The sequence below is a fragment of the Lathamus discolor genome, chromosome 3 (genome assembly GCF_037157495.1).
Source record: "Lathamus discolor isolate bLatDis1 chromosome 3, bLatDis1.hap1, whole genome shotgun sequence".
NCBI classification, from domain to species: domain Eukaryota; kingdom Metazoa; phylum Chordata; class Aves; order Psittaciformes; family Psittacidae; genus Lathamus; species Lathamus discolor.
In genome coordinates, this window is record NC_088886.1 from 90997211 (window position 1) to 91022136 (window position 24926).

Genomic DNA, 24926 nt, shown 5'->3' on the forward strand with positions numbered 1-24926 from the left:
TAGTGCAACATCAATTTTTTGTAATACAAGAAGAATCTGGAAATGTAAAAACGTTGTGTTAGCACTGCATTGTCAAGAAAAACTTTAGCTCATAATGTACTATTTTAGGCTATCAAACATCCCCAGTGATTTATTTCTTAAATTCATGGGATGGGTAACTGTGTAAGAAATCTCGTTTTATTGTGGTATTTCTCCTCCCTCACAAAAGGTAAAAATTTGCATTATCAATGTGCTCATCTGGCTATTCTGACAGTTTCTTGAATATGTGTTTTTCTTGTTTTCATTCCACATATGTAATGTATCTTGTCCAAAGTTATTTCATACTTCTTTCTGGTTTAAAATAGGTACTTGCCACAGTTGATGTGTTTTATTCTTAAGTAATACATTTTTAACTAAAGCTATAGGGCCTCATTTAGTTTCCAAGGGTGTTTTTAGCACAGGCAGAAAAATTACTTGCTTAATAAACATGGGGAATTATGCATATTGAGTACTCTTACAGCCAGATTTAGACTAGAATATAATTAATCCAGCACAGTTAGAGTAAATGTCTTCTTTATGTTTTGTGTGAATAATTTTGTGTATTTGTCTAAAATGTGTTGGGTTTGTTTGTTTTTGGTTTGTTTTGTTGTGTTTTTTTTTTTTAAATTAGATTCTAAAGGTCATAATGGATTCAGAACAGTGTTTTACAGTCAATCATTTATTCAAGATAACAAGTCTGTCAGACTTGTGGGTGTTTAAATGTTAAGTATAGAAGAGTACTTACACTCCTGATGTTGGACACAAGGTGTATAAACAATGAGGGTTGTAGCTTTTTGCACAGCAGCTGGGAACTTTATAGCATACTAGGTTACATGGTGTTAAAAAGCCGTGTGTACATAGGTGGTAAGTTTTGCAGCTGAATAATTTCCAGAGATTCTTCAAGAGATTGTATAGTGTCTTTTAAATGGAAGAAATATTGATTAGAAAATGAGGATGTGATTTAGATTGCTCAAGTCTAAGAATGTTATAAGCATGCAAATTTCAAGATTCTCTTGCATCTTTATTCCATTTATTTTTCTGGCCTGAAATCACACGCTGCTTTAATCAACACTTGCCACTCCCCCAAGGGAAAAATGGTCACTTAAGCCAAATTGTACTGAGAATTAGTGATGTCTGTCTGCGAGGCTAAGAGTGTGAAAGTAATTTTTCAGTTTTGCATTTGGGTTCCCTGAGATGAAAGGCCAATGTGCTAATCCAGGAATTTTAAATAAGGCACTGTAAGTGACATGGTAATGGTGTCATTAAGTGGATACCTTTTATAAAATAACTGGAGGCAGACAAAGCATTCATGTATGAAACATCTCTTTGTAAGGACAGTTTTAAAAACAGTCATTTAAAGATGTGTAAACAAGATTTGTGCCCTTTTTTGTCTTTTTTTACAGAATAAAAATAAGAGAAATACAATAATAAATAATATAATACAATAATAAAAGAAAGGCTAACATCGTGCAATGGTTTGCACACAAATGAGAGGTTTAAGTGGGAGATAGACTTGAGTGTGCTTTAAAGACTTTAGGAGCAGTGTTCATAAAACCTGTGGTTGTCAAGGTGAAGTATTTAAATCACTGTAGTGGCTTATTCTTAATGGAATGTTTTGTTTTGTGGCTTACTGGGAGGTCTGAGAGAAGACAATGGGGATAACCACAGGTAAAGCAGTAAGATGGGCCTAACTCGAAATTAGGTATAGAATTAAATCTTAGAGGTAGATTACTAGGATAAAGCATCAGGATATGCTGCTGCTGGATCTGCAGTTCGATACATACAGTAAAGGTATGTAAAGCCAGAACAAAAGTTGAGGAAGGTTGTGGAGGAGGAATATATATGGGAATGGGCAGAGACCCAGGCTGAATTCAGACTTGTAGTGTGTTTTTGAAATAAGTTTGTTTAAAATTGCTAGAAGGCCAAGCTGCTATGTAGGCTCAGGGAAAAGTCTTGTCACTGTTGGTGTATCTATGGTGTATCTAAGGTGTGCTGAGATAGCTGCATTTGGTTTGGGGATATATGTAATTCTTGCTTCCTCTTAATAATACATTAAAGCTTCACAAAGCTAGTTTTAGAAGTATCTACCTCAGATACTTGTTCAAGGAAGCATACAACTTTCCTGTTAGCTGTGAAAGGATTCATGAACTGCCTAGAATTCAGTCATCTGTCATAATGTACTTGCAGATATTATTACCTACTCATGGTAGAGGCTGAAGTGATGCTAGAAGTTCAGTTTGTGGATGATAGGGAAGAGGGAGAGTGGTAGACTGACATTTTCTCTTGTTGTGGAAGAGATCTGGTTAGGTCCAGGGACTGTTCAGGAGTCCCTGTTCATGGGACCTCCTCAGGGGGTGTAGCAGTTATATGCCATTTGCCAGTCATTTCCTGCTTTGAATAACATGAAACTGGTAGAACCTACTACCATTTTTATCATATATAAAAATGATCCCACATTTCATATAAATGAAATCAAAATGGCACTAACTGTAGGAGTCCTTATGGTTCAGCTGCTGGAGTGGAGAGGGAAGATTTTTCTATCCTGCAACATTGCAGTCTCTACAAGCAATCTGGTTTTACATAGTATGTTGTACAGAAAATGGTCAATGAGCTTGGAGTTTAAAATGTATAGTACTATGCTGCATAGTTGCCATGAAGGTAGATAGGGATGCATGTGTGTGTGAGAGAGGGTGAGTAATAAGTGCGCAGAGCATTTTAAAAAGTCTTTTAAAATCTCAATGGTTTAATACACTTGGTCATTACTTGTCCCTTGTATAGTTTGACAAGGTTTAGTGGCACAATTAACGTTGTACTCTGTCTCCTCTCTGTCTTCAGTTCTTGAACAAATCTTTGATATGGTTTTTTTTTCAGTTTCTTCTTGCCTTCTTTGAACATCTAACGCTGTTCATACAGTAACCAAGGAAATTGGCAGTGTTTAGTGCCCTGTTCTGCTCAAAATCCTTTTCTGTTGGCAGAAATCCTTTGGAAAAAAAACAACCCACAACAGCTTTTTCATCAATTGAAGAAAGTGCTTGGCCATTTTCTAGCTCTAGTACTTTAGTCTCCTCTTGAATAAATTAGGCTTCAAGAAGTCAGAACTTGACCTTCAGACTGTGTTATCTAGCCTTGAAGTGTACCGGGAGCTATTGCTGAATAGTTATCTCTGCTGATAGTAAAACCCATACTGATTATGCTACATTGCTGTATGTGAAGGGAGAAACTCAACAAACTGTAGACAAGGTGTTGATGTCAGTCCTGTGTGAAAAATCAAATTTTCCTTACTTACATGTCTTCTTTGTGTTACTTTCAACATGCTACAATACATAAGCAAGTACCTGAAAAATTAGATTTTGGTTTTGATAAATTGAAGATGCATTAATAAATACCAGTTAAATTCATTACCTTGCATCAAGCAATGCTTCATATTTAAGCTTGCTTTCTTCCTCATTTTCATGCTGTTGCTATGGGTACTGGCCATGCCCTCTGTCTCCCTTGCTCTTTGTTTTTTGTGCCTGTGGGTCGGGAACAGAGGCAGGACCAACCCAACAAAAAGCCAGCTGTCTTAAGGACCTAAAAATGAAGTTCTGACTGTATTATCATACACTGTGTCTGCATGACAAGGTTTTGGTAGCGGGGGGGCTACAGGGGTGGCTTCTGTGAGAAGCTGACAGAAGCTTCCCCTGTGTCTAATAGAGCCAATACCAGCAGGTCCAAGATGGACTCATCACTGCCCAAGGCTGAGCCCATCAGCAATGTAGCACCTCTGGGATAATGCATTTAAGGAGGGAAAAAAACTTGCTGTGTGCTGTGCAACTGCAGCTGGAGGCTGGAGGGAAGATTGATAATATGTGAGAGAAGCAGCTCTGCAAACACCAAAAACAAAATGAAGGAGGAGGGGAGGAAGTAATGGCCCAGGTGTAAGAGCAGAGATTCCCCATCAGCCTGTGGTACAGACCATGGTGAGGCAGGCTGTGCCCCTGCAGCCCATGGAGCTCCGTGGTGCAGCAGATATTCACCTGCAGCCCATGGAGGTCAACAGTGGAGCAGATATTCACCTGCAGTCTGGGGAGGACCCCACAGTGGAGCAGGGGAATGCCTGAAGAAGGCTGTGACCCTGTGGGAGGCCTGTGCTAGCGCAGGCTCCTGGCAGGACCTATGGCTCTATGGAGAGAGGAGCCCGTGATGGAGCAGGTTTGCTGACAGGACTTGTGACCTCATGGGGGATCCATGGTGGAGCAGCCTGTTCCTTCCTATGGAAGGGATCCGCACTGGAGCAGTTAGTGGAAAAAATGCAGGCTGTCAGAAGGACTGATACTGGTGAAGTTCTTGGAGAACTGTCTCCCATTGGAAGGACGCTACTCTGGAGCAGGGAAAGAGGGAGGAGGGAGCACCAGAGACAGCATGTGATGAACTGTCCACAATCCCCGTTCCTTGATCCCCTGAGGGAGAAGGTAGGGGAAATCTGGAGTAAAGTTAAGCCTGAGAAGAAGGGAGTAGTGGTGGGAAGGGATTTGAAGATTTGGGGTTTGTTTCTCATTATCCTACTGTGATTTTGATTGGTAATAAAATTAAACTCATTTCCTCAAGTCAAGACTGGTTTGCATGTGATGGCAATTGAGTGATCTTTCTGTCCTTAATTTGACCCACGAGCCTTTTGTTACATTTTCTCTCCCCTGTTCAGATGAGGAGGGAAGTGACAGAGAGGCTTTGGTGGGCACCTGGCATCCACACAGATCAAAACTTCTGAACCAATATAATTCTATTCTAATGCTGGAAATTTTATCCTGGTTCCAGTCCATCTTAGTCTCTTATGCTGGGTAGTGACTTCCTAAAGTTTCTGTTTTGAAGTTTTCTTCCTTATTCAAGACTTTATTTGTGTTTACATTATTTCAAGGCAACCTGTTTTTCATAGTTTAAAGTAGTTAAATGAGAACAGATTTATTCTGGCACAGTACAGTGCATAATATACTGTAGAGTGCCTACAGAACAGTACAAAGCATGGCAAGTCAAACTTACCAAGTCAAACGTTCCAAGAATACATATCCAGCTTCTTGAGCTGGAGTTGATAGGCTTTCATCATATTTATAATATTTCATCATATTTTTCATGCCATATTTAGTCTCCTCTTTCTGTCAGATCCTAATGGTGGTCTTGGACTGCTGACCTTTATCTACCAATACACATGCTTGGACATCAAAAATGTTAACATCTTTGGTTCCTTTCTTACCCATGCCTTCCACATCCCTGCTGTTACAACTTACTGCTATTTGTCTTTGCTGATACTTTTTCTGTCTTGCACCACTAAAATTCTTATGAGGGACTGAGACCTGGGAGGAAGTGTTCGCTTGACACCATTAATGCTTTTCCTTTACTCCTTGACTAGAATCCTCTTTTTTCACTATTCCTCAGTGCAGTCTGATTTCTTCAGTTTCTCATTACTCTTGTACATGGTTTAATTTCCATCTCTGACCTTTGCCCTAACTTAACATTGTGCTTTTTTCTTAGACCACTTAGACTGCTTTTCTGAACCAGTTAATTCCATTCTCCAAGGGGTTAGCAATTAAATGGTATTTAGACTGAATAGCAATTGGAGCCCTCTGCTTGTCTTATATTAGCTTGACAACCAGACTCAACTAGCTCATCAAATTATTCATCAGCTGCATATGCAAGCCCTCAATGTTGTTATTTTTTGTTTGATCCTATTAATTGTAACTTGTTAGATTGACGTTTGTCAAGACTTTCAAGGCTTGACAAGACTTCCAGGATGATCATAACACAAGTAAAATACATACATTTATGATGAGGAGGACATGGCTTATATGTGGGGAAGAGAATCAGAAGCCAGACAGCTCAGAAGGCCTCTGAATTTAGGGTATAACAGCATGTGTATAGCTGAAAAATGTGCTACTGACTTCTCAGTTTTCCTGGATGACTGAAGGATGGTCAGTTTGCTTTCCTCATTTTCATTTCAGAACAAATCATCAGAGGTAAATCCTGTCAAAATACACTGAATTTCTAAAGTGACTACTCTCTCCTTATGTTGTGGTTTAAGCCCAGCCAGCACCCCAGAGCCACGCAGCCGCTTGCTCACTCCACCTCACCTTCCTCCCCCTGCTCCTGGAGGGATGGGGAAGAGAATCAAAAGAATGTAATTCCCATGGGTTGAGATGAGAACAGCCCAGTAACTAAGGTATAACACAAACCACTGCTGATACCACCAATAGTAATAATGATAAGGCAAATAACAAGGGAAGTGAATACAACTGCTCACCACCTGCTGACCGACACCCAGCCTGACCGAGCAGTGATCTGGCCCTTCCAGGTAACTGCCCCCAGTTCTACATCCTGGGCATGATGTGTTGTGGTATGGAATACCTCTTTGGCTAGTTTGGATCGGGTGTCCTGTCTCTGCTTCCTCCCGGCTTCCCCTCCTTCTTGGCAGAGCATGAAACTCAGAAGGTCCTTGGTCAGAGCAAACATTACTGAGCAGCAACTAAAAACATCAGTGTTATCAGCGCTGTTCCCAGGCTGAAAGTCAAAAACACGGCACTGCACCGCACCAGCTACTAAGAAAGAGAAATGACTGCTACTGCTGAACCCAGGACACCTTACTACTATATAATCCACTTAATATTATTTTTCTGTTCCACTTTGTTAGCTTGATTTAGTGAGTGTCTCCTGCATTAGATGACTATTACATTTTTTCCAACAGTTTCAGGGCCTGATTTCCATGCCCAGGTGCTCCTGGTCTTCTTTCTCTGTTCCTGTAGTGGTTTGGATTTGTCAGCAAAATTTGCTGACAAACCCGTAATAATGTGACAGTGTATAGCTGGAGTTTTTACATGGTTTGAGTAGACTTATTAGCTTTATTGCAGGATTTACTCTTTATTTGGATTCTGTGCTTAGGCCGGAGGGAACAATGCTGTATGAACAAAATGAAAGCCAAGTTGAAACAGTGCTGAGGGATAAAATGTTCTGTCAGAAGCAGTTAAACCTTGCTGTTATGTACCACCAGTGACTAGAAAACAGATACCCAAAGACAGTACTGAGCTGAAAGGATGTTGTAGTCTGACTCTGCAAAGTAGGTTGTTTTGGGTTTTTTTTGGCAAAGTGCTTCAGCATTCTAAAACAATTATTACAGTGGGTTAACATACATAGCTTTTGTCATACTTGCCCTGGACGTTCCTTGCACAACTCCAGAAATTCTGGGAAACTTCCAAACTGTATCTTCTTTAGCTCAAAATCTAAAATTTGTTTGGTCTTATGAAATCTACATTCTCTTCCTCTTCTAGTGACACCCGTGGGAATACATTGGTGATAAAGGTGGTGACAATGGCACTCTTCGCTTTGAAGCTGTGTTGTAGTTCAAGCCAGAAGTTTGCATAAGATTATAGAACTGAGAGAAGGTTTTAAGAAACAAAATTAATTTTTTTCTAACTTAAAAAAGATATTTTAGGCCACTGTAAAAGAAATGAGAAACTAATTGTTCTCTTAATGGTGTTATTCAGAGACTTGGTCTTAGTTTAGCACGAGATCTATGGAGAAACCAGCAACACAGTGTGAAAACCCAGTAGAAACAACAGGTACTTCTTTTTGTAGCTGGTATCTCTTTGGAAACAGAGTGCAGCCAGGACATGGCAGTAACAGATTTGCTTTCTCTTGTGCTGGAACACATCATTCTATTTGTCTCTGACAAGCAAAGGATATGTTGGACAAACTGCGCTATTAAATACAGAAAGCCTCATTTAAATAATGTTTGTGCTTTGACATAAATAAGGACAAGCTATTCAAGCATGAGGCGGCTGATAACATCCTGCCCTTAACTTTGTTGTACACAAAACCCAAAAAAGCAGAAGTGTATTTCAGTGGCTTTTTATTAAATTTCTCCTCCGATCTTCATGCATGACTTCTTTGGAAAGTACAGTAGTATATGGACAATTTCTACCATATTTCTGGTTTCTACCATATTTCTATCATATTTTGCACTGGTGCACTACAAGCTTTTTCCATTTTCTGTTCCTTTTCTATTTCACAATTTTTTTTTTTTTAAATGAATACTGAAGTTTCTCCTTCAAGTCAGATTCTTTGAATCCTCTTATATGATTTTCCATACCTTTCCTCTTTTTAAGTCCAGTTAGTCATCTGTATATGGTAAGCACATTCTGAATGTTGCTATTGTATATAGAATTATATACAATATATAGAATATATAGTATAGATATAGATAATATATAATATATATGATATATATAATTATGTATGTAATATATAGAATCATAGAATGGTTTGGGTTAGAAAGGACTTTAAGATCACCTAGTTTCAAACCCCCTGACATGGGCAGGAACACATCACTAGTCTATGCCACCCAAGACTCTTCAGTCTGGCCTTGAACACTGCCAGGGATAGTGCATTTACCATTTCTTTGGGCAACCTGTTCCAGTGCCTCACCACCCTCACTGTAAAGAACTTCTTCCTTATATTTAACCTGAACTTCCCCTGTTTAAGTTTAAACCCATTACCCCTTGTCCTATCACTACAGCCCCTGAGGAAGAGTCCCTTTCTGGCATCCTTGTAGGCCCCCTTCAGATACTGGAAGTCTGCTATGAGGTCTCCACGCAGCCTTTTTTTCTCCAGGCTGAACACCCCGAACTTTCTCAGCCTATCTTCATTCAGAAGTGCTCAAGCCCTCTCATCATCCTTGTGGCCCTCCTCCGGACTTGTTCCAACAGCTCCATGTCCTTACATTGAGGACACCAGAACTGCACACAATACTCCAAGTGGGGTCTCAATAAATATAGTAGCATATCATATCATATAATGTGATATATTATCTTAAAATGTAATAAAAATAAAGCATAATAAAATATAGTAAAGATCAGTATAATAAACTGCAAAGTTGTGTATTACTATTAAATATGTAAAAGCTGTGTAAAGTTAAGGCTTAGCAGGCAGTCTGGAAGCAAAGGACTGAAGTTACTAATACCATAAATTTACTAATAAGGCTAATAAGCTGGTCATCTCCACTAAATTAACTTTTCACGAAGAAAAGTTCATGTGAAAGTACTCTTATTAACCTTAATGCAATAATCAAGCCCAGTCTGAATATTGATCTGTTTAATTCAACAATAAGGCTTTTCAACTTTATCTTAAAGGACTTTGTTTGGTGACAAAATATGAAACTCTTAGCTACTACCAAGATGAGTTTTGTACCTTGCTAGTTATTTTAGCAATTTTATATGAATTTCATGAGAAAAGGTAGCTCCAAGTAAAGGTCATGGGTCATGCAGCATGTACATTTAGCCTAAATTATGTAAGCTTTGTACTGTGAGCTGTATTGGTTGGACATACTGAGCTATATGAAAATGTATGGTGATCCTGACACCAAGACATGGTGATGTATAGCTAGAGGGGAGAATAGCTTGTTAACTGTACTTGTTCATAAGCTGGGTTATGTTATGTTCTCCAGTGGGTTTTACATTAATTTCCCTTGGTTCAAGAATTTTACCCATGTTTCACTAGTTTGTTGTCATAATTTTTTGTATTTATTTATTTTTAGTGGACAGGAAGATGTGAAACTGTCTTGCCTTCCTAAATGAGATCCACCTGTCTGTGTACTGGGTTTAGGTTAACATGCATACTGTGCACTGAAATTGAGAAGTGACCTATATTTTACTAGCTGTCTGTAAGTAAGTGGTACATAGAAAACAGGAATAGGGATCCTTTTACCTTTCCCATGGCCAAGAGGTTTGTGTCAGATGTTAGTGTATACACTTAGCATTACTCAATAATGTAATCAAAAATAACTAAGGCTTACTTTTATCATGGCTCATAAGACATAGGTTCTCTACTCTGACTTAAAGGTAAGTATAAGTATGAGCCTGAAATTACTTGACTATAGCCAGCTGTTCTAAGAATGAACTGTTCATTCTGTTTGTCTTTATTTTGCAGTCTTTCACTCCATAACTGTTTAATTTTCATAATAGCTCTTCTTTTGAAGGACTTGGGAGAAGTTACTGATACTAATCAATGTGAACTGCATTACCCCACTGAGATTTTTAAGAAGTATGGTGATTAATCTAAACCATTCTAGTAACTGCTATGAACAAGATGGGGAAAAGTTTTCATAAATTTAAGAGTGAATTTTCACAGAGACAGGTTCAGGTAATGTTAGTAGGTTATTAACTATCTTCCTGGCAATGGTGTCTTACAAATTCATAATGCAACACCCCAAAATCTGCTGCAATAGCCCCTGGGCTTTTCGTCTTTCTCAGGACTCAACAGAAGTTTATACACTATGCACATCAGATGACAAAAAGATGGAGACTAGGCCTCCATTTCTGTTGATGTCAGAATAGACCCAGGTTTGCCACTTACATTTCTTTACATTTTAGACTGTATAACCTGATAACTATTTGTTTTTCATTTCCAGCGTTCCTTCTATTTAGACTGGCAATTTTATTTCACCTGTAAAGAGTAGATCTGGGAGAACATGTTCTTCTATATCTGTTGTGAATAATTAATGCAGATAAATCATTTAGCTACTCTGCAGTGTGTTTATCTTGTATTAGTGATTCTTTGACTGCTTAATCATTTGGCAAACCTGCTAATTTCCTTTCATTTCTGCTATTCCATAGAATTGCGTTATTTTAAATTTTTGCAAATGAAGCTTTCATAGAGCTATCATATACATCTTACCAGTTATACTTGAAATACCTTTTTAGCTGCTTTTGTTTGGAATCTCCATAGTCTGAAAAAAATCTCTTGTAAGGCAAAATAATTTGAGACTCTATTTAAATAAATTGTTGCACCCTCACCTTTTCTTATAAATAATGTGCATTCTTTTAAAGGAATGTATTGTGGTTTTTTGCATTTCTTACTCCTGATTTGGTCCTTTGTTGTGGTAATGACTGTTGATAGTGATAAAACTTTCACTTTCTATGTTTAATCTGCATGTTCATTACTGCAGTTCTTTCTTTCAGGATGTTGAACTTTACAACATACCTGTTATTTAGTTCTCCAATTATAGTATAGCTATTGTGTAGTTAACAATAATCACACTTTCAGCTGCAGAAGTAGTTGTACTATGAATTAATTGTCCAAAGTGTGGAAATCGCTTTCTCTATGTCTTGCATTTTGTTCAGTTTTATACAGAGAAATGAAATCTATAACTGTTTGACTATTATTTATATTTTGCTTCTGCTGGTCACTTATTTAAAACATGAATGTATCAAATTCATGATTAAATAATATTTATATTTTAACTTTCCTGTTGTCTTTCAAACCTTGTTTCTTTTCAATTTTACTGACTTTGGCTTTGCGATGATTACATGTCAGCTTTGTCCTCATTCTGCCATTTTTTTCTACTATCATAATGTGATTGTAGTTAACCTTCATTGGAAAGGTATTTGGTGGTATATTTTTGCACATAGCTTATTATAATTTGGAGATCTGCATAATTTAACCTCCCTTTTTATAATACAGCATATTTACACATCTAAAGCAGTAGTCCTATGAGTAAGTCTAAGTGCTTTATAAATCCTAATGAGTTCAATCTGTTACTCTGCTGTACAGCAACCCATTTCAGTTCCACTGCCCCATTTTACAAAAAAGAAACTGAGGAACTATTACTGACTTGCCCAAAGTCAGACGGCAAATAGAGGATTGGACCTTTTTCCCTGTAGCTAATCTCAAATATTTTTATATTACTTCTTCACATTGCTGTTTAGTTCCTTTTTCATGGGATGGTCAGTCTTGTGCTGGATTAGGTAGGGCACAGAGACAGTACAAAGTGTCTGGGGGAGGGGAGTAACTGTGTGAGCTATTGACAGCTGCTCTAGTGCCCAGAAAATAAATAGAAATTGTTTTAATTGATAACGTGCACATACTCTTACCACAAAATTAATCATTTATTTGAATACCTTCTCACGGAATATTTATGCCTAAAAAAGAATCATCATATTTTGAGTCAAGAAATCAATGAATTGTTAGAGAATTTGAGCTTGTCAGTTGTCTTGTGTGACTAAAGGCTCACAGAGACATGTAGAGGACAAATTCTGGAAAGCTCCTGTGTGTTGATTGAGAAAATAGTTCCTTTAAAATGAACAGCTGCAGTTTACCATTATATGCACTGTGGGTTTGATTTGGTTTGGGTTGGGGTCTTCTTGGGCTGGAAATCCTCCCCTTGGATGGAAATATTGGAAGCTGGCCTTTGACCTATAGACAGGGATGCTTAAAGGGGAAGTCTTTCATTCACACCTGGTAATGAAGACAGCAAACTTTATAACTTTATTGTTATAACTTATTTTTTTTTAACTAGTTGTGAGTTATACTGCCCTTAAATGTTTTTACGCATGCAGAATTTTGCCCATTCACTCTAAAATCAAGACAAGACTATCGCTACAAGACATAAAATAGTTCAAAATGCTGGAAATTTCCAAGTACTTCCATTGTAGTTCAAATACACTCCAAATTCCCCTACCCTCTGCCAATATCAATAAGCAAAAAACTTTATCTAGCAGGGAACAAGGTTGGAAGTTGGAGAACAAATGCTTCAGGCAAATAGCGTGTTAGTTGGCACTGAAGAGAGAGGTTAGCACACTATCAGGCAGGATCTCAGGGGAAGTATGGCACCCTGGAGTGTAAGACTTTTTCAAGGCCTGGTTTTGCATACAATAACTCTACATTTAACATAAATGTGACTGAAATTGTAAGTACAAAATGTGCAATGTTTCATTCATGGAGGAAAAATAATTGTAGAAATGATAAGCTAAACTTAGGAGCTTTTATCTTTATAAATAAAAGTGGCCTGGTTTTTATTTTTGGGTTTATTTTTTTAAAGGGTCTGATTATTGATTATCCATACTGTTTTAATGGCTGCAAGGGAGCATTAAGAATCATGTAAATATCAGGCCATTTCGATATAGGCATTTAAATATGGACTCCATGTGCTGAGTGGTTCTTTTTTTGTGGAATCTACCTGGCTTCTTTCACATGTTAGGAATTAGTTTGAAATTTGAAATTCCTCAGTGCAGGGTATGGTCTTTCCATATGTTTGTGCTGTTTCTGCAGATTGGAACTTTCAAAACAGATGGCTTGAAAATTCTGAAGAATCAGACTTGGACACCCTCTCTTAAAAGTGTACGAAACATATTATTTAATTACTGTAGCGGAGATGATGATTGAGTGTGAAAGAAAACTTGGGGGAGTCCAGCCTTCTATTGCTCCTCCTCCCTCCCACACTGATTGCCTTATGTGCTCTTTTACTTATTCTTTTAAACAGTTTCTGGGTTTTTTTCTCCATCTGATTATTTTCTAGTCTAAAAGTTCTTTTTTCCTTTTCTGTGTTAAATACTATATTATATTTGTCAACATTGATTTTACATTCTGAGTTCAGACGATTAGTGAAACACAATATATTTTACTTTGAAGCAACATTTCTTAACTAAATAACTTTTTAGAGGGATAAAGATGCATTGCACATACTTCTGGGATCTTGGCTGATTTTTAATATACAGAAAAATGGAAAGAGAAAGGCTGTAATTCTTTGCCTGCTCCCATAGGCAATGAAAATGATTAATACTTGCCATGCTCAGCTTGGTACTTTCCTCTTATAAGAAGATCTTGGAGTTGCTAATTTCTTACTTCCAGTGGCTTAAATGGAATCTATTGAGATGTTTCTTTTTCTGGCTCTGGGAACAACTAAAATCTCCTTATATTTATAAACTAGACAGGAAAGGGAAAATTTGAACACTACTGAGGCAACTGTTTCAAACTTTCTACTTAAAGGTATAGTCAAGGGAACTTAAATAGCTTGAACAAAGCTCGAGAGTGTGTGGTAATGAAAATGGTGATGACAGCTTCTCCTCAACTAATTTTTTTGTTATGTGTGTCCTGGGTTCAGCAGTAGCAGTCATTTTTCTCCTTCCTGGTAGCTGGTGCAGCACTGTGTTTTTGACTTTCAGCCTGGGAACAGTGCAGATAACACCGATGTTTTCAGTTGCTGCTCAGTAATGTTTGCTCTGACCAAGGACTTTCTGAGTTTCATGCTCTGCCAGGGAGGACGGGAAGGCAGGAGGAAGCAGAGACAGGACACCTGACCCAAACTAGCCAAAGAGGTATTCCATACCACAGCACGTCATGCCCAGGATGTAGAACTGGGGGCAGTTACCTGGAAGGGCCAGATCACTGCTCGGTCGGGCTGGGTGTCGGTCAGCAGGTGGTGAGCAGTTGTATTCACTTCCCTTGTTATTTCCCTTATAATTATTATTATTGGTGGTATCAGCAGTGATTTGTGTTATACCTTAGTTACTGGGCTGTTCTTATCTCAACCCGTGGGAGCTACATTCTTTCGATTCTCCTCCCCATCCCTCTGGGAGCAGTGGCGGGGAGGAAGGGAGGAGTGGGAGAGCAGCTGCATGGTTCTGATTTACGTCTGGGCTTAAACCACGACAGTGTGCTATTTCTCAGTCAAATTTTCAGGGAAAGAATAGAAGAGAGTGGGGATGACTGGACAGCCCAGTGCATGATGGTAACTGCTAATAAAAATAAAGAGGTGGTCACTCAGGTTTCCTTATGTCTGTGGGAGGTGAGTGTAACTGTGTCTTTAGCATAATCCTGCCACCCTTTAATTCTTAGAGCATCCCCTATTTCTGGGAAAAGAAGTATTTATTGCAACATATTTCCAAGGAAATATGGGATTTTGAATATATCATTATTTATCTGAACCAATCCCCACGGGACAAATACATTCCCAGCAAATCCTACTGGAGACTTTGCTTCAAACACAGCAGAAAGCACAGAAAGAGCAACTTTTTCTAATTAAAAACCTGTCAGAGGTCACTCTAACTCATGAGATTTACGCTTCATGTTCAATTCATTAAAATAAGATTGTAGCAGAAGTTCAGAAGGGTCTATTAGATGACTGTTGTCTTCAGCTGTATTTGACTCCCTTTCAAGGAAAGGAAAAAGGGCACAGCGTTTGTGTTTTATAAGATAGCGTGTCATATCTGTGAGTGGGGGTGATCCGTTGTCCTAGACTTGTGCAGGATTTATTTCACTATGCTGAGAAAGCCAAGTGAAAATACTCACAGAGAATATAAACTCTGGGTGGTTTCTTTTTTCCCATTGTTTTTTTGTTATGTTGTTTTGTTTTAGCTGTGCTCCTGTAGTCCAAGGCCACCTCCAAGGCTTCCCACTCCCTGAGTTGAATGGCCGCAGGCAGCTCATTATTATGACTTGTGCTGCTGTCTTCAGCATTTTAAAAAGTCTTTTTCTATTTCCTCAGCAATAAGAGTGTAGTCATCTCCACTGTGACTCTTAACCCTTTTAAAAAGAATTTCTGTAAAAATCATCCGTCAAGGGCCTCGGCATGGGCTGTACGTGCTCTTGCTGTGAAACAAGCACACCACCTAACTTGATGAGTACCTGGAGAAAACTACAGTGGCTAGTACATGTTGGCAGGGTCCCTAGCCAGGGCACTGGCATGTATTCTCACCCTGACATTATGGAGAAACGACTGAGATATACAGTATTTCAGTTGAAAGGGACCTACAGTGATCATCTAGTCCAATACTAGGAAAGTCACTTTAATTCTCTCCGTTTCTTTCCCGTTCTATACTGTCTCTCTCCTTTCTGGCACATTAGCCTGTAAGATCTTTTAGATTCAGCCTCATACAGACTAACCGAAGACACCAATGAAGCTGTCCCTGACCTTCAGTTCTGCTCAGAGTAGGACATGTTTTAAGGTGATGGGATGCTGTTTTGTCCACTCGCCTGTATAGCCCTCTACCTCATTCACAGCACAGCATGCTAGACACTTCTTTTAACTTCATATTTGAATCTCTGTAAATACTGCAGGATTTTAAATAATTCATATTGTTTTATCTTGGACTGCAAAGCATCATTTCTGTGTGACTGGAGCAGGAGTTTGGTGTGTCTGTGTGTATGGGACATGACCGTACTGCAAGCATGCTGCATTGCTAACCGGTCCCACTTGGGAATGCTGCCAAAGCATAGACATCTTAGAAAGCCAATCATGGCTGCTTTGGTGGTATTGGTCATTCAATTCAATATCGATGTGGTCTTTCTGCCTTTTGTATTGAATGTTAGTAGTGGGATAAAGCTTAGGCCTGTGGAAACTTTGGATCTACTTTCTCCACGTCTGCCTCTTTTTGTGGGAAGACTCTTGCTCTGAGGTGGTCAATTCATGAGTAGAGACAGATTTCACCACTTTTAATGATTGCTGTATCCTGGGGATTGGTGGTGTGGCAAGGGTGGCTGAACCTTGTGTGGAGTTCTTGAGCTGTCATCACTTATTAGCTGAAATATTAAAGCAAATCATCATGGACTTCATGCTGATCTAATGAACAAGGCCAAAGTTTGTAGCAGAACTGACATATATGTAGTTCCATAGTGAAAAACAGGATTATGAAGAGGAGTAAGGCCATCAAGGTGCTTTAATCACTATGTGGTTTTCAAATGGAGTCCTTTTTCCTTGTTCTGATGTTTAGAAATCATGGGTGAGCTGACCTGATTTGAGGTGGAGGTCAAGGGAGAATTTTTGCAGTTAGTGGGAAGAAGCACATGGCAGGAGATAAAGCCGTGGCTCTTTGCTCACTTACCTACCAACTTTAGCACAAAACAGCAGGAGCTGTTAAGGCAACAATAAATTGTTGTTTGTTCATTAGATGCTTGAAATCAGCATGTGTTTAGGAAGGCAGCAAATTAAGGACTGACTGACTATAACATGTTTGTCTTTAAGAATTTGTGTCTTGTCTAATGAAGGGCTTACAACCGTGTTTAGGTTTTGTGTATAAAGTTCAGGTGAGGTTTGTGATGTATTCTGATGAATATGGATGAATTTAATAAACTGAAAGGATTTTGGGGATAAATTCAAAACATCTTTGTCTTGAGGATGCCTGTGCTTTGGCACAGAGAGGGTAGGCAGGGTAGTTTAACCTGTGCTGAATTCCTTGCTGCTGTGGCCACTGTCACTAGCAAGTGAGCTGCTTAGTGTTTCCATTGGCACAGTACACAGCAAGCCCTGCACTGGGGATGGACATTCAGACTCTCATTGTTTCGATAGAGAACAAATAACACTGTTACTTCACAGTACTGGAAAATGTAAATATTGGTGAATAAATCTGATGCTTGAGATTGTTGTATTTACTTCCCAGTTTCATGACATTGAGCAGCTTTCCAGTGAAAATGCTTGTTTGAATATACAAGGTACTGTATCACACCAATCTATAAGAAGGGCAAGAAGGAGGACCCGGGTAATTATAGACCGGTCAGCCTTACCTCCATCCCTGGAAAGATGATGGAACAACTTATTCTTGACTCCAACACTAGGCATATCAAGGATGAGGGGGTCATTAAGAACAGCCAACATGGTTTTATGAGGGGGAAGTCATGTATGACCAACCTTATAGCCTTCTATGGGGAAGTGACTAGGTGGAGGGATGATGGTAGAGCGGTAGATGTAGTTTTTCTTGATTTCAGTAAGGCATTTGATACTGTCTCCCACAGCATCCTCATAGATAAGCTAAGGAAGTGTGGGCTTGACGATCAAGTAGTGAGGTGGATCGAGAACTGGTTGAAAGGAAGAAGGCAGAGAGTTGTGGTCAATGGCGCAGAATCTAGCTGGAGGTCTGTGACTAGTGGAGTTCCCCAGGGGTCGGTGCTGGGACCGGTGCTGTTTAATATTTTCATCAATGACCTGGATGAGGGAACTGAGTGCACCCTCAGCAAGTTTGCTGATGACACAAAACTGGGAGGAGTGGCTGACACACCAGAGGACTGTGCTGCCATTCAGCGAGACCTGGACAGGCTGGAGAGTTGGGCGGGGAGAAACTTGATGAAATTTAACAAGGGCAAGTGTAGAGTCTTGCATCTGGGGAAGAACAACCCCATGTACCAGTACAGGTTGGGGGTTGACCTGCTGGAAAGTAGCGAAGGGGAAAGGGACCTGGGGGTCCTGGTGGATAGGAGGATGACCATGAGCCAGCAATGTGCTCTTGTGGCCAAGAAGGCAAATGGCATCTTAGGGTGCATTAGAAAGGGAGTGGTTAGTAGGTCAAGAGAGGTTCTCCTCCCCCTCTACTCAGCCTTGGTGAGGCCGCATCTGGAATATTGCGTCCAGTTCTGGGCCCCTCTGTTCAAGAAGGACAGGGAATTGCTGGAAGGAGTCCAGCGCAGAGCCACAAAGATGATTAAGGGAGTGGAACATCTCCCTTATGAGGAGAGGCTGAGGGAGCTGGGTCTCTTTAGCTTGGAGAAGAGGAGACTGAGGGGTGACCTCATCAATGTTTACAAATATGTAAAGGGTAGGTGTCAGGATGATGGAGCTAGGCTTTTTTCAGTGATATCCAGTGATAGGACAAGGGGCAATGGGTGTAAACTAGAGCATAGGAAGTTCCACGTTAACATCAGGAAGAACTTCTTTACTGTAAGAGTGACAGAGCACTGGAACAGGTTGCCCAGGGGGGTTGTGGAGTCTCCTACACTGGAGATATTCAAAGCCCGCCTGGACAAGTTCCTGTGTGATGTACTGTAGGTTACCCTGCTCTTGCAGGGGGGTTGGACTAGATGATCTTTTGAGGTCCCTTCCAACCCTTGGGATTCTGTGATTCTTGGGATTCTGTGATACTGCATACCAGACCTGATAACTTAGTGTGTTTCTGAGTACCTGGAAGACTTTTATAGCATGTTTAATGTTGCTTCAGATCTTCTATACCTACTGTTCATGTTTATCTGCCCGTGTTTATAATAAAATCTCAAACATTTCTTTCATTCTGGGAACTATGTTACCATTCCCACATATAATACCACAGATAGGATTTGATCCTTGTGTGGGGAGTGTCAGTATTTTTCACTGTTTGTATTTTGTCTACTTTTAAAAAATGCAAAATAGAGGAAATCTAACACAGTAGTAGGTTTCTTGACTTCTGTGAGGAATACAAAATTGTTTTCTACTCCTATATCAAAAAAAAAACCCTTCTGCATTGACCTTAATGGGCTTAGTCACTGTGGGGATTTGCATCGGTTCCATCCAGTTCAGAGATTCATATGATTCATTTTATTAATTCTCCTTCAGATAAAGAAAATATAGAAAAAATACCTAAATGGTCATGTCTTCTTTCAAACAATCACTATGCAGTAAGACTTCCTCAGCCTCTTCATTTGAAACTAAGCATCAGCAAGGTTAGTTTCACCTCTTCAGGAAATTATGGACACGCATCCTTAAGGACTCTCAAAATGTGTACCAGTGGAAAAAAATAACTTTTAACTGACATTTAAAAGTGAAGATGACAGGATAACTCATGAGAGTTTGCATTGCCTCCTCTTCCTCCCCTCCAAACTCCCTCCAGTAGAATAAAGAAACTTGGAAAAAATACTGATATAACACAACAAAAAATATACATTTGTAATAAGATTTTTTGCCTCTACATCTTCTACAACATTTTGTTTACTTCTCTGCTCCTCATATGATGGTATTTCTTTCCCATGTATGATATTTCTGATGATTCTTTATGTACATTTGTATGTCTTTTTATTAACTCATAGCTTCAGTTCTTGCTTGTGAAAATTTGAAGCATGTCTGTAGCATTTCCCATTTTATTGTCTATAGAATTATGAGCTTCTTGAATCTGATTGTTCTCTGAACTAACTCTATATCAAATCTTACACTTCTACAGTCACTGAATTCTTGAGTTTCGCTGTTTATCCTCTGTGGTTTCTTCTTTAGCTTATGTAAGAATGTACGTTTTTACCAGGTTTATTTACCTCTCTATTATATTTTTTTTAAGTGAATGCAACAATCTTTTCAGTGTCCTGTGGCAAAAGATGACCAGTAGCCAAACTTTGAAGTGGGATATGCTTTACTCGGCTGTTTTGTTCTTAATTACGCCATTGCACTAGAGAGAAATGGCTGTCTTTAGTATTGCATCCTATATGTATAGGTTCTTGTCTCAGTCATGAATATGAGAGAGGAATGTATTTGAACTAACTGAATCAAAGGTTAAACTTATGGATATTTTAGCTTTTTTATTTATTGCAGGTAATTAAAGTATATAGTGAAGACAATACTAGCAGAGCTTTGGAAGTACCAAGTGATATAACAGCCAGGGATGTATGTCAGCTCTTGATACTGAAGAACCACTACATTGATGACCATAGCTGGACTCTGTTTGAACAACTTACCCACACAGGTTTAGGTAAGATTAATACCATACAATTGTATGGTAGTAAACAAGGTGTTTGGTTTTCATTTTCACATAGAAGTACAATTGTTATAGAAAGGCTTGGAAGCTAAATTATGGAAGACTTGTGAGAATTTATTCTTTTTGGGGGCTTGTTGCTTCTGTTTCTCTTTTTGTTGAAAGCATAGCTATAAAGTACATTTTGTCTCAGTGCATTTACCTCACACTACTTTTTCTGCATCTGTACGAGTGATTTGAAAGTTGCTGCCCATTTAAGGTTCTCAATGCAAATTCTTCCTCACTCATCCTTGCTTTTCTTTGTCAGTTCTTCATCTTTTACTGGTATTTCCTGCTTGTCTAGCAAGACAACAAAAGCTTTGCTGGTTCCAGCACACCTGAGTGAAATCTCTGACATCAAAGACAGAAAGCAGTTACACACTGCTATTATATCTGGACAATAGGACTCAATATTCAAAAACAACATTAAAGTAGGCTATCAGTATTTTCTTTTAATGCACTCAGTTTGGCTAGATCTATTGTGAACTCTGGGACAGGACTATTTAAAAGGCAGAACAAAACCATTCTTCTAAACTTCCAGTTATGGACCAATGAGCTATGTTGAAATGACGTTATGCTTAGTATTTTAAGTTGCTGGAAATGAAACATTCTGAACTCCTTCCACGTCATCAGTATTCCTTCTTTTTCTGCTACACAGTTTAAAATTTGTAATCCATGGTTTCACATTACGACTGTGGTTTTGCCTTCTGGTCTCTGTACCTTTTTCAAGTGTAGAGATGTAATTTTGCAGTATAAAAACACATTAAGATAAATTAATACAAGGACAAATGGGATGTTTGCAGAGATGTAAGAAATACAGAACACATGAAAAAGACTTCACTCAGCAAAAGATGAGTTTAGAAATCCACTGCTAGGATGTGGTATTGAACTGATACTCTAGTCAGACAATCTTACTTTTACAGCACTACTTTTCAGTTCTGTATTGTGTTTGGTTTTGATAAGGAACTATATCAGAAAACTTTACTAGAAGACAAATACCATAAAAAAAAATCTGCTTTCAATTTCATGTCACTGAAAGCTTCCATATTATTATTTAACTTTGGCACTGTACTAGAGTTACCAAAGATAGTACTTCTGCAACCTCAAAAGCAGTTCCAGCTGCCAGTGCAAAGCATGGCTCGAGAAAGAATGTTTTGGGGCCTTCCTGCATCCTAAAACACATAGAAAACTTCTTGTAGTCCTTAATTCTCAGAAGATACTGCACTGATACCTGGCAACTCCAGTACTGTAGATTTTTGAAAAAACACTCACCATCAACAAAAAACCAAACAACCCTCCCCCCACACACACACCGTGGAGATTTATATATGGCTAAAAGCTATTGTTGAGCTCTCTTTCTGTGTATTTACCTAGGGAGTCTGGACTTGCACATTTGTTTAAAATAAATTTAACTGTGCAGCTCTGTGTTATGTTGAACAGCCATATTTTAAAGATGAACTACAAAAGCTAAAGCTGTTTTCTGCCCTTTTCTGGTCCTTTATCCCATGAAGGCAGTCACAAACATTTTTCAGGGTTTTTTTGTTGCTTTGTAACATTTCAAGGATATTTAAAACCTTTTGCACTGATGCTTCCAGCTCAGAGTAAGGTCAGAGTTAAATCTGGGTTGAGCACTGCTACAGAAGAGGAGGCATAAAAAATAGATTTAGACAGCACTACAATATAAATAGTAGTAGTGTTTTCTGTATTTTATAGTGTGGCTGGTGTTTAAGTGGTGTAGTGTTTAAGTAGTGTAGTAGCTATTGAAGAAGACACTTTTGACAAACCATGCCAGAGCAATAGTGGCTCATACACTCTTTGTCAGGTAGTGCTTTCTTCAGTCTGGAGGATTTCTTGGAAGATTTCAATATAAAATCATTAGTGAAATTACTTTTCCTAAGATTATGTAATCATAAAAATTGCTTGTGTGCTTAGGACATAATTTTAGGAAGAGATGAACTAATAATTTCTAAAATAAAACAATTTCTTAGGATCATAGAATCAGCTAGGCTGTAAGAGACCTTTAGGATCATCAAGTCCAACCTTTATCCTAGGACTGCCAAGCCCACCCCTAAACCATGTCACTAAAGGCTGGGTTTTGAACACATCCAGGGATGGTGATTCTACCACTTCCCTGGGAAGGTTGTTCTAGTGTCTGATCACCCTTTTGGTAAAGAATTTTTTCCTAATATCCTCTTATAAATGGCAATTCAACATTACTAAGAGCAGCGTGAGATTTCTTCTATGTTTTTAATGATACTGGATAATAATAGATTTATTTTTATGACAGTGTTAGATTGGTTTTTTTGAAAGACTTAACATACTGATCTTGACTTGCTTCAAGTATGTTCTTAAGCACTGGATGAGTAGTGTGAACAAATATTTTTCAAATGATGATTTAGTTTTGGACTGTTTGCTATTTATTAATTTGTTGTGTATTTTGCCCATGGAAATTTGGACAGTCTTTTTCTGCTCCCAACTTAAACAAATGGATATAGAAAGGAGAAATACTGTGAGTATGTTTATGTAAATTCCAGTATTACAGGGATTAATAATGTATTCATCAATTAGTGAACATTTTCTTTAATATCTAACAGCTGTCTGAATACTCCTGAATTAGATATAATTGCATGATTCTTAGTGAGCTGAGCACAGTATTCTGCTTTTAATCAAGACAGACATTAATTACATCGCTCATTTCTGTGTGGAGGTACCTGCATGTAAAAGTTAAAAAAGAAAGAAAAAAAAAATCCACCTAAACCAAAACATAAATCCACAGTCTGTATATTCCTGTTTTCACAATCCTAGATGCCTTTTAGTATGGAGCTGTATTGTTGTACATTAAGCATCGTCGTGTCCTCACTACGCAGCATGGCAAGCACTGACCAGGTGGTGTTCACTCAGGGCAAGTGGGCAGATGAGATGAGCAGATGAGATCCACCTCCACCACCTCCCTGAGGCACTGACTGGTGTACTCCATGTGCCTGCCTTTTGGCACCCATCACAACCCGCTGCCTTTGCCCTGTCACCTGGGATGCTCAGTCTTCCTAAATGCCTCCAAAGTTTTGCATTAGCCTGGGCTCTATTTCAACTATCCGAAGTATGAGAACTATTACAGCACTATAAATCTCAACATATTTCAGAACTGTGTTCTTCTGGTATATTCCCTCTTTTTCCCATTGTCCCAGGCTACTGAATTAAAAGAAATTAATAGATGTTTTTCACCTTGTCAGAGATAATTAAAGGCTGCTGAGGTATGCCTGGATTTGGATGATGCCATGTCATCCCTACCACTAGGTACCTTGGTGTGCGGGTCACATAATTCCCCTATACAGACAGGGCAGGCTGTGAAAACAGAAGTTTTCTGTAGCTGTTCTCCTTTGAAAGAAAGTACTATTATCATGCTGAAATTTTTCCTTCTCTAGTGAGAAATTTTTGTGTTGACTGTAAACATTTTTCATTTTGTTTCTGCAGCTCAATAGACTTGCATTCTATGATTCCTGTGTGAGTAGGCAGTAGTGGCTTGGCCAGGCACATCATTATGTTTCACTGTCTTGTTTTGATTTCACTATCTGCATTCTTTTAGGTAGTCTGTGGGAAGGCTCACAAAGCATTATCTGTGCAATACTACTGAGCAATGTTTTTTCTGGTTTTTATTTGGTTTAATCCCCTCCCCGATTTGGGTGGCTAGAGAGACCATTTGAAATGCATTCTGTCATGGATTTCAATATTGAATCTTCTTTCATGTGCTTTAGGTATTTTCCATAGTTGAGACTGTGTTTTGGAGAAGGTGGTCCTCATGTTAGAGGTAGTAGTAATAAAGAGATGGTAGAGAAGGAGGCAGAAACTTTTCAATCTAGCTGGAAGACAAAAAATGATCTAACTAAACCATAGTGTGGCGTTTTCATGGCAACATTTAGGGATTTGATTAGAGGGTTGTGTTTTGGAGGACAGTAACTCGGTATTTCGGTTCCTTCAAGAAAGTAAGTTGAATAAATTGTAGAATATTCTGTGATATGTCACCTTAAAAATAAAGAAATACCAACAGCCTTACCCGTCCATTGGGGTGATGGCAGAATTTCTTATTTTTGTACCAAGAAGTAAGTCTTGAGGAAATGGTATTTTCTTAAATGTCACAGTGCCAAGCATTTAAGAGTTTTAAATGTCATCCCAGAGGAGCACTTTCTCTCTATAAAATTGAAAGGAAAAAAAAATGCTGGTTTTGAATAAGAGCTTCAGTTCTTTAGTGTCTCTTGCATCTGAAGAATGTGTTTTGAAGTAGAGCAGCATGTACAACATTTTTCAAAGGCTCACTTTCTCTATTTTGGGGGCATTTTTTGTTTTCTGGTTTTGTGTGCTTTGTTTAATCCACTTACAATATGTGAGTTTTATGTGGCATCCTTAGTTTCTGTCTTTATGGGCTCAGCACTGAGTTAAGTTCAGTGGAAGTTTTAACTTTGCCCTACTTGATTGTCAGAGTGCTTTGTCTTATGCCAGTTATGAGCCTGATATTTTCCCACTGAGGTTAAATTTAGCTGTATGAGTGTATTGTCTCTAAATTTGCTAGCTGGAAACTTCCTGGAGAAGCTTATAGATTTGTGGGCTACAATAAAGCTGTTACCCAACAGACTGGACAGCGTGGAAGCATGAAGCAGT

The 24926-nt window shown here is 38.7% G+C and overlaps 1 protein-coding gene across 1 annotated transcript in view; it reads left to right on the top strand.

The window, feature by feature from the left end:
* The window catches only part of GRB14 (growth factor receptor bound protein 14), a 64514-nt gene that overhangs the window by 16248 nt on the left and 23340 nt on the right, over window positions 1–24926 (top strand). Inside the window, 1 exon segment of the mRNA XM_065670542.1 lies at window positions 20075–20231. Within this exon segment, the coding sequence (XP_065526614.1) occupies window positions 20075–20231 (157 nt within the window).